The sequence below is a fragment of the Mytilus edulis genome, chromosome 4 (genome assembly GCF_963676685.1).
Source record: "Mytilus edulis chromosome 4, xbMytEdul2.2, whole genome shotgun sequence".
Lineage (NCBI taxonomy): Eukaryota > Metazoa > Mollusca > Bivalvia > Mytilida > Mytilidae > Mytilus > Mytilus edulis.
In genome coordinates, this window is record NC_092347.1 from 84,512,301 (window position 1) to 84,522,593 (window position 10,293).

Below are 10,293 nucleotides of genomic sequence, written 5' to 3' on the forward strand. Positions count from 1 at the left end.
GATACAAATAAAAAATACAAAAACACAGAATGGACGTACTTGTATATCCCTACAATAGAAAAGCCATTAATTACTGATATGAGTGTACTCGCAGTTACTGGCCACTTACAACTAATAAAAACAAATCATGCATCTAAGACTAAATGTTTTTGTTCATTCGTTGAAATTCTATCACGTGTATCAGAAATAATATGTTATTCCACATTTTGAAATTAAATGATCTATTGCATGTATTGGGAAAGACAACCATTGCTATATAAATTAATTATTTAGTTCCCAAAATTCATTTATTTTTATTTATCTTGTAGGTGTGAATGTGATATATTAATGGCACTGGAATTTACCATATCAACACCTTTCGAAAACGGAAGCACAAAATGGCCGAACGTTACCATAGTGACATCCGTCACTTCACCCAACATTGGTGTAGTAATTGGATTGGCTATGTTATTCTTTATAATAGGAGTTGTCGGAGTTGTTGGAAACTCTTTAGTGATATTTGCAGTTCTTTTAAACAGAAAAATGAGAACATCAATGACAAACTTGTTGATAACAAACCTTGCCTTTGCTGACCTTGTTATTCTGTTATTAGGGATACCGGAGACTATACTGTTTATGACAAACAAGGGCTGGACACTTGACAAAATGGCCTGCAAAAGTAACAGATTTATATTGGTTACTGCTTTATATGGATCAGTTCTAACTCTAATTGCACTCTGTATAGAAAGGTAATATTAATATGTTTATTCGCCATGGTCTCAATTTCTATATCCTATATATGTTATATTTTTTCCTTAAGATGCATTCTGGAAAAACACAAAATTATGCGTTACTATAGTAATGACAGAGCCCTGCTAGGGACATGCAAAGACACAATAAATATATTGCGCACAAAATTTCTCATTACTTAAATAACTATCAAATGACGTCAAAAACGTATAAAACAGCAAGTGCATACGAACCGAAGCGGTCTTTTTTTCAAGATTAATCTAATAGTGTTATAAGTTGGCATTTCATTACGTTTGTTAATAAGTTTTTCAACTGAAACAAGAAATTCCCAGAAAAGTTCCTCCCTTTCAGCATTTTAGATAGCGTTTTAGACGTGACAAGATACGATTTGTTGAAATCACAATGAGATTCCAGTACAAATGATTTTTTTAAATATGAAATTCTCACATCAAATGTAACTACATTTTACAATATAAATTAAAAAACCATAAGAAAATCTGTTTTAAAAACTTGGTTTAATAGAAAAAAGAAGATGTGGTATGAGGACCAATAAGACAACTCTCCATCCAATTCAAAATCTGTAAAAAGTAAACAATCAAAGGCTAAAGAAGAACCGCAATAAAAGCGCTGTTCTTTTGTTTTTGTATGTTAGTTTGTTGTGCATTTGCTGAGTGTGTATTCACAGCAAACATCAGGCTATAAAGGGGCCCAAAATGACAAACAAAAAAACAATTCAAACGGGGAAACCAACAGTCTAATTTATATCAAAAACGAAAAACAAATATGAACCACTTTAACAAATATGAACCACTTTAACAAACGACAACCACTAAACAACAAAATCCTGATTAAGCTTAAAACATAAATTGTTTCAGAAGCCCACTGTTCTGCATATAAATTGGTTTCCTGAAATGTCATGTATGAGGTCGTCGTAGTGTTATTGAAGGGGCGGCCCAAGGCTGAATAGAGTCAATAACATACATTTTCATCGTTTACGAATTTGCAATTTTGAAATAGGCATGGATGTTGGACAAGTTGTTTTTATTTACTGTAGAATTGAATACAGATTTTGTAAGTTTTAAGCGACAAGAAGGCAAGAAACATATTAATTTTTAAGCAAGAAAAGCTTTAGGTATAATAAGCAATTAAAGAATTGAAGCAGTCGAATCTCTGCGTTCTTAAAGGTTATTTTACATGCCATATGGAGGTGTGTTTTTCCTTTTCATGAAATCTGTTTATGACTTGACTTCTACGTCATACATGTATTTGTATTCAACCCTTAATCATAATTTTATAAAACTTACTCTCAATCATTATACGTTCTTTTTTGTTTTGTTTTGTTTTTGGTTTAATCTTTTGAGTTTCCCTTACAAAAATTAAATAACAACAAATTAACTCAATGTAAAGTTCAAAACGGAAAGTCCCTTAACATGCTAATGCAAAGCTCAAACACATGAAACGAATGGAAAACAACTGTCATATTCTTGACTTGGTACATTCATTTCCTTATGTGGAAACGATGGATTTAACCTGGTATTATAGCTAGGATTTTGCTAAACCTTTTATTTAGAGGTATAAGTCATTAACTCCCCTAAAGCCATTATCACAGTTTTATTGAGAATCACAAATTACCCAAATATCTGCCATTGTTCACATCAAATTTTGTTTATGATCAGAATCCGTTATGGAATCTCCCTTAATTAAGCACAGAAGTTGCCATTAATTAATTTAGAGTATGGAATCTCCCTTAAGGGCATACGATACAGTTTTGATCCTGTATTTACAGTCTGATGAAAATTTCCATATAGGCTATTTTTTGCCTGATTAAATCAAATATGTTATAAAAAAATATACCTCAATTTGCTACTTTCTGAGTTAAATGAGGTCGAACATTTGTATATTTGCTCAAAATTCGGTTTCGTGGCCGTATTTTTGCTTTCGAATAAAACCCGTAACTTTTTTGTTTTAAAGATAAACACAAATTGTTTTTTGTTAAATAATTTGTAATTTCCGTATTTTAAAAGTATCCTAAAAATTTATGCAATTTTTATTCAGAAATAACTCATATTTATGAAATGGTCATGAATTGAGAAAAAAACGTAATTTTTTGCTGTATATTTATCAAAATTAAAAAAAATTGCACTATTTACAGTTTTATAAAACTTGGTCCAAATAATCTCCGTGGAAAATGAAACAAAAAATTTAATGTTGTTTTAAAAAATAGGGGTCCATGCACTCGTTTTCAAATTAAATCAGTTTAAATGATAAAAATCAGTCGAAAAAAGCATCTTTTCCCGATATGTCACAGTTTGACGTCGAGAAAATAACCTTTTACGTTAGCAACGTCATTATCTCCCCTGTAACTGTATCGCATGCCCTTAAGGATGTACTTAGGTGAGGTTAGGTGAAAATTAATAAATTAAGAAATTAAAATTAATACTATAAACTGGTAGACCATCAATTAAGGATAAAAATAAGCTAAAAATATTGACAGGTCATGGATCTCCTTTTCGAGATATTTGAGATTTAAAATATGGCGGGAAAAGGCTGACTCGGACTTTTACCTTATATTTGCATTGGTATTATTAGTTCTCAAAACAAAAGAAAGAAAATTAAGAATCCTCTAAAATTTTGGTAAATGACCTTTCATGAGCTATTAAGTTTTATATGAAAAAATAAATGGGTGTTATGGGGCAAAATATTTTACATGGTATTGTATGGAAAAACATCAAGGAGTCCGAACATTTGACACAAATTCCAAAACCTCACCTAAGTACATCCTTAATAGACAACTTTCGATGCATTTCCGTCAAAAACTCTGGTTTTAGTGAACGTCATTTGTGCGTTTAGGGGCGTCGTCACTTCCATTCAAATGTTGAGCGAGTGGTTGGAAAACTATAATTATATATTGTACGAATTATACGACAAATTGAATTCTCAAAATTGACAATCAGCATTGATGTCATAAGGGAATTGTCATTAAGTACCTACAGAACAACCATTATTTCTTGTTTATCCTGCACAATGACGATCACCAAGACGCTTGATGAACGTAAATAGTGCAGGGATACAGGCGACCCCCTCTATCTGGTAAATGACGTCATAAAGGCGCGTATAATTGATGAGTTTTTCCGGTGACGGATGAACTCGAAAGTGGTCTATTAAGCACAGACGTTGCCATTGATTAATTTAGAGGGTATCCACTTTGTATCCGCAACTCTTCATAAATCCTTATTTCAATTTATCAAGTTTATCATTTCTTGGCAGGAACTATTGTGCACACTACAGTACACATGTGTATCCCATTCTTTTACTTAACCCTTAATAATGATAATTAAATGAAATTTTCTGAGAATCTACACCGAAATATGCCAATCTGTACATTCTATACTGCTCTAAATCTCAAGTAAATTAAGGCTTTCCCTTACTTGAACTCGGACCTAAAATGGGCAGTGTTATTTTTTGCGAGCTTTACTCGCTGTACATTTTAATGCTATTATTTCAAAGATCAATCTTTTTATAAACTTCCTTATCTATAAGATTGCATATTCCGATACATGCGACTAAACCATTTAAAACTTAATGGTCCTACTTTAGATAATGGCAGCAGTTTACTTTCTGCGTGCTTTAAGGTTATCATACATGCCATATGGGGGTAGGTCACTTCCTGTTCTAAAAAACCGTAAATGATTGAAACAAGATTTTACGAAACAACTGACTTTTTACCGCTTCCGTATATTGGATGAGGAAAAGTAATGACATTAAAATAAATATGCATTTGTAATTTACAAAATGAGTTCATTAGTTTGTACTTCCGATTAGTACAAAGACACAAATTATATTCTCTGATGATAAAGGGGAGATAAAAAGTATCAGAGATGAAGAAATGAACGTGTATGAATAACATTACTAATCATAAAGCGGTGCTGACGAACATATATTTCATGACCTCATATAGATACGTTACCATTTTCAAGACCAAGCCACAAAGTATCTGTTCAGAGTTGCAGAGAAATGAAAATACTATAAAATTCGTCGTTGATTGAGACGCTGCTTAGAAACAAAGATTGCAACACTTTCAGGCAAAGTTGACATTAGATGAATGTGGCTATTCCTTTTTAGGTTCTTCTTAGTCATATATATCCTTTTAGTTGTACATATTTATACACCAATGTCTCTTTATTGGTTCAATCTGAGCGTTTCTGATAAAGGTAAATCCAGAAAAGTTATTTAAACGTACGAAATTTTTCAACTTACTCTTGTAGTATTGCCAGAGAAACAATTCAATCGAAGTTTTGTTACATTTTCCAATTGAAAAATTTCTTTAATCATTTTAATCAGCGATGATGTCCAAACATTTTTAAAACGTTTGACAGACGATACGTTATAACTGGACAAATCTCTTACCATAGTGGTATTGAAACCAGCATAGGTATCGATTTGTCACATTGGGTACTCATAGTTGAAATACTTCAAAGGAAAGTGACACAGTTTACGATTAAATATTGGAACCACTTGTGTATTTGTTGTTACTTTATTTCGGGAGCAAACTTTTTGTGTGTTTGTAAAACTAACATTTTTGGCGTAGAATTTTTCAAAATAAAACAATGAGAACTAAATGAAAGATTCTGAATCTTTAAAGAAAAAAAAAAGAATTAACCATATTAAAGCAATTTATTGAAAAACGTATGGATCTTTATGCTCTAAAGGAATGTTGAAAAGGACAGAAAGTATACTGAAACCAAATTGAGAATGGAAACGGGGAATATGTCAAAAAGACGAGACAACCGACCAAAGTGCAGACACCAGCCCACTACCATCAATGGGTCTTCAACACAAACAGAAAAAAGCGCACTCTGAGGTGGGCTTTAGCTGGTCTCTAAACAATAATGTATGCATAAAACCATGTCATATGCTGTTTTATCTTGCTTTACATGTTTCTCCTATCTAGATTAAACTCTCTTTGCACATCTAACAAGAAACAATAAATCTCGAAGGAGAGTACAAACTCAATAAAATCTAAGCGGTCATAAAGTTGGTTTTAATGTATAGATAGGATACTATTTAAAATTTAAAATAATTTAGATTATACTTTAGGATAAGTAGAAATTAACATACATTTGGATTAAAATTTTGGACGTGTTCACCCCCAATAACTTTCTATAGTCAATGGACGATAACAATAATATGAAATCAAAGATATTCATTTTCGTTCAGAAATATGATTTTTCCTGGCAACTCCAATGTATCAGTAGAACTGCTTATTCTTCAGCTGTAAGCTGGGCGTCTGCTTAGCTGCTGTTCAGGTAAATGAGAAACTCAGTCCCGTCAGTCGAAAAGGAGACATGGTTGCTCGTATAAGGAAAGTATCAAGTCAGGAATATGACAGTCGTTGAACTTTTCAATTTGCCATTTGAATATTTGAATAGGGACTTTCCGTTTTGAATTTTCCTCGGAGTTCGGTATATCATAGTAACAAACCCCATAGGCTATAATGTTTTTTTTTCCATTGCAAGACGTGATGTTTTACGACTTGTAATGGCTCGTCAATCATTTTTCCCTAATCTTAAACTTTGATAAAATCTTCTTCATTTTATTGGTTTTAGACACAGCTGATAACCTGTCAAGTTAAGTATCAACAAATGACAACAAATACAAATTATGTATGTTTTCTATTTGACAGTTTTTTGCATAGTTATGCTCATTGCTCTTTAATGATATGGATGGTACATACATCTGAACGTGTTATAATAGAGCTTTCTTACAAATTGACGAAAGGTACGAACGTAAAGGGAGCACGTATTTCATTTCTACAAAAACAGTTAAAAGAGTCTTTGTTTTATCCAGTAAAACAGCATTCTTTTCTTTTTAAAATCAAGTTTATTTTAAAAAAAATATTATCGCAAATAATACACGATTTTAATATAATCAAACAGAGAAAAATAGTGTCAAATACACTTACGTCCGATACGTTATTTACGTAAACCACGAGTACACACATTTCCGCGGGAATTATTTAAGCACGAGTTTCACGATTAACATTTCAATGACATTATTGAAGATCGTTAGTCTAAATTTAACGACAAGATTCACATTTATTTTTATTTGTTACAGTACACTTTCAGCAAATTGTCAAAGTGGAATATCGAGATTTGCTATAAAATGATGATACAATGATTTTAAAAAGTAATGGTTGAATAAATCTAAAAAAAAAAAAAGACTTTGTATATCAAGAAATAAATCTACAGTTTTGCACCATATATATTGTGGATTTTATAATGACAATTTAACAGTACACATGTTTGGAAGATAGACACGAAGTTGTCACTTATCGTCCAGTGGCTAATATTTCATGAATGTTCAGGACTTAGGCAAAACGCAGTTATACGCTAAAATAACCGTTCCATTGCTCCGGTGTATCATATATCACATTAAGGCGATGATTCAAAAGTTATGAAATGAGCACCAGCATATGACATAGTATAAAGATCATCCTATTTCATCATTTTATTATTTTGAGCGTTGCAAATTATGAATCAAGGAAGTATTTGTATTTCTGTTAGGGAAGAAGACATTTGTATTTGCTTTGACATTTTCTTAGATTAAACAGTGCAACATTGTAATATTAAAAGTGGGGGAGGGGTCGGTTTTTAGTTTTCTAAGGGACATTTTTTTCGTCTGACAACTCTATATTTAGAATACTTTGTAGTGTTACCTCTTCCAACCTGGTGGTGTCAATAATCATATTCTAACCTATCGTACGTCCCGAAATCCTAAATATATCTCAAGAAAAATCCAATTTAATAAGTGTCGTAGCATGCACGATTATTGTCCGAAGTTCCACGACTATTATATAAATATGTCAAAATAAAGGATCCCTAAAACGAGTCTTACGTATGATTCGTCAAGCATACGTACCTTTCGTCAATTTGTAAGAAAGCTCTAATAAGACATTGTAATCAAAATCACGTTTTATTTTTCATCGTGACCCAAATAACAAGTTATATTGCGAAAATTGTCTTCATAACTCATGTTAACGTTAGTTGCGTGTATTGGTTGTGTTAAGACCTTGTACACCGTGCTTAGAAGGCTTTGTCAGAGAGATAACGTGATGTTATATTCTTCCCATGGTACGAAACAAGATATTTTTATCAATAATATTAAGATTGCATGCAATGTAATTTCCTTTGATATCATATGTTGCCATTGTTCTTTTCTACAATAACATTTATAATACAAACACTTTCTATACTTCTGACTTCCTCCGAGCATCACGTAAAAAAATGATGAATTCAGTAGCAATTATATTCCAGACTTTCGTGGTTTCTCAATGAACAAAGTTTAGCGTTATAGATTAGAAGATCAGAACTATTATTCAGACAACACTATCAAATATATGTTATAATCAACTCGTTATTATAAAAAAGAACATAATATTCTTATATTTCAAGAGTAATTACTCTCTGTAAAGAGCTATATGACAAGAGCTGACAAATTTTTATTTGGAAACATTGCAAGTTGATAGATCGTCTTCAGTCTTGCAGTTTCATAATTGATTTATTTTTCATGATCATTTTTGTTTGCAATGATACAGATTTCAGATAAACATGTGCACAAACTTTACAAACTCCGTTGAAATAAAAAAAAAAAAAAAAAAAAAAAAACCCACAGAAACAAAACTATGCGCCGGTTTACACCATTACATGTTGCCAACAGGGACGTACTAATAATGTAAAAACTATTTTAGCACGTGTATGAAGAAGTCTTCTGATCTGTAAGTTTATCAGTTGTGAATGTTCCCTTTCATGACATTTTGAACATATAGTCTAGAATTCGAATGGTTGGTGATGCATCCTAACATGGATTCCTATCTCTGTCGATGTATTCGGTCTTCCACCTTTATGAGTTTGTGCGTTTCCTTCAGTTCTTTATTACTATTGTGAAAGAGACGTCGAACATCAGTAAACTACCGATGCCTCTTACTAGTATATATCATATATTTGTAAGTTGTGTTTTAGGAATCAATTTGGGATCTTGTAATTGGAGGACGTCCTTGGTTCATGTCCGTCGTATTTATTATTTCGTAAACTGAATTGTTATAACATAGCTGTAGTTCATTTTTCTCCTTTGAACACATTTTTATGCTCGAAACCTTTTATAGCTCTGACCATACGGTATGGGCTTTCGAAGGTAGTACGGTGACATATACTTGACTTCTTCCAGTTGCACAATTTGAAGTCATACCACATCTCCTTGTTTTAATATTTACGTGGAATGAGAAAACAAATGGCTAATTTATCGTAGTCAATGTTTGATTGATTTCTAAAATCTGTTCCAGTTTTGTATGTATAATAAAATATTAAAATGTCTTCTTATTTTTCAGATATGTAGCTATTATCCATCCAATAAAGGCACACATTCTTTGTAACAAGAGACGAATAACTGCTGTATTAGGGTGTTTATGGCCCTTTGCATTTGGTGCCGGATTGCCAACTCTGTTTTTCAACGATGTACGTGTTTTACCTGGGAAGGCAGACCCTTACTGTACAATCATGTTTCCATACAATCATGAAACATTTTATAATGTTTTTAAATATGTGGAATCGGTTTTGTTCTATTTTATTCCTCTTGGAATTCAACTTTCATTGTATCTGTTAATATCAAAACACTTATTTACGGGATCTGATCGTCTCCACAGAAGAGTGACTATTAGAAGCGCAAACGGTTCGTCCATTGAGCGCCATTCAGAAGCACTCAAGTTGAGAAGAGGTGTTATAAAGATGTTAATGATGTGCGTAATAGTCTATTTTGTGAGTTATTCGCCAAACCAGATTCTTCTTATTGTTGAAACGATAAGACCAGCAACATTTCATGAGAATTTTTCATACATTGTATTTACGATGATTGTGGCTAATATAAACTCTGCCGCAAACCCTGTTCTGTATAGCATTTTCAGTCAAAATTTTAGGAAGTGTTTTAAACTTATCCTCTGCAGATGTCTTCGTTCACGGCATTCTCCAGAAATTCGCAGAGCACTCCACCTGACACATGGCAACGGAGGTACCAAATCTTCAGGAAATTCTGTGGCTGGATTAGCGTTCACAGAAGTATAACTTCATTTCGTATTGTTTCATAATAAATTTTCAATTTATATCTGAGGGTTTTTCTTCAGTTTTTAAACAAATTAATTTAGCAATGTGTCAACAATCTGAGAGGTTTAGCGCTATAAAACCAGGTTTAATCCACAATTTTCTACATTTGAAAATGCCTGTACCAAGTTAGGAATATGACAGTTCTTGTCCATTCGTTTTTTATGTGTTTTGTCATTTAATTTTGCCATGTGATTAGGGACTTTCCGATTTGATTTCCTCTGAGCTCAGTATTTTTGTGATTTTACTTTTTACATGTTTTTGAATTGACTGTTTCACAAAGAAGATTCATGTAACACATAATATAACATCACATACACACAGACTGAAGATAATTATGACAATTCGATTTGTCACATTGTCACAATTCGAAGAAAACTGACATGGTCATTTACAGAATCAAAGACGGAAAAAT

At 32.3% G+C, this 10,293-nt stretch overlaps 1 protein-coding gene across 1 annotated transcript; it reads left to right on the forward strand.

Annotated features, from left to right (window-relative positions):
- The first annotated feature begins 314 nt into the window (after positions 1-314).
- LOC139520795 (neuropeptide receptor 15-like) lies at positions 315-9,882 on the forward strand. Its single transcript, XM_071313745.1, has 2 exons — positions 315-728; positions 9,113-9,882. Exons 1-2 carry the CDS (start codon positions 328-330, stop codon positions 9,840-9,842), a joined length of 1,131 nt encoding a protein of 376 aa, XP_071169846.1. The 5' UTR covers positions 315-327; the 3' UTR covers positions 9,843-9,882.
- Positions 9,883-10,293: the final 411 nt, after the last annotated feature.

Bases quoted from the DNA above. Each gene is read 5' to 3' on its own strand.
- LOC139520795 (XM_071313745.1), top strand. From the start codon at position 328: ATGGCACTGGAATTTACCATATCAACACCTTTCGAAAACGGAAGCACA. The intron at 729-9,112 runs GTAATATTAATA...CTTATTTTTCAG, and splicing joins ATTGCACTCTGTATAGAAAG to ATATGTAGCTATTATCCATC.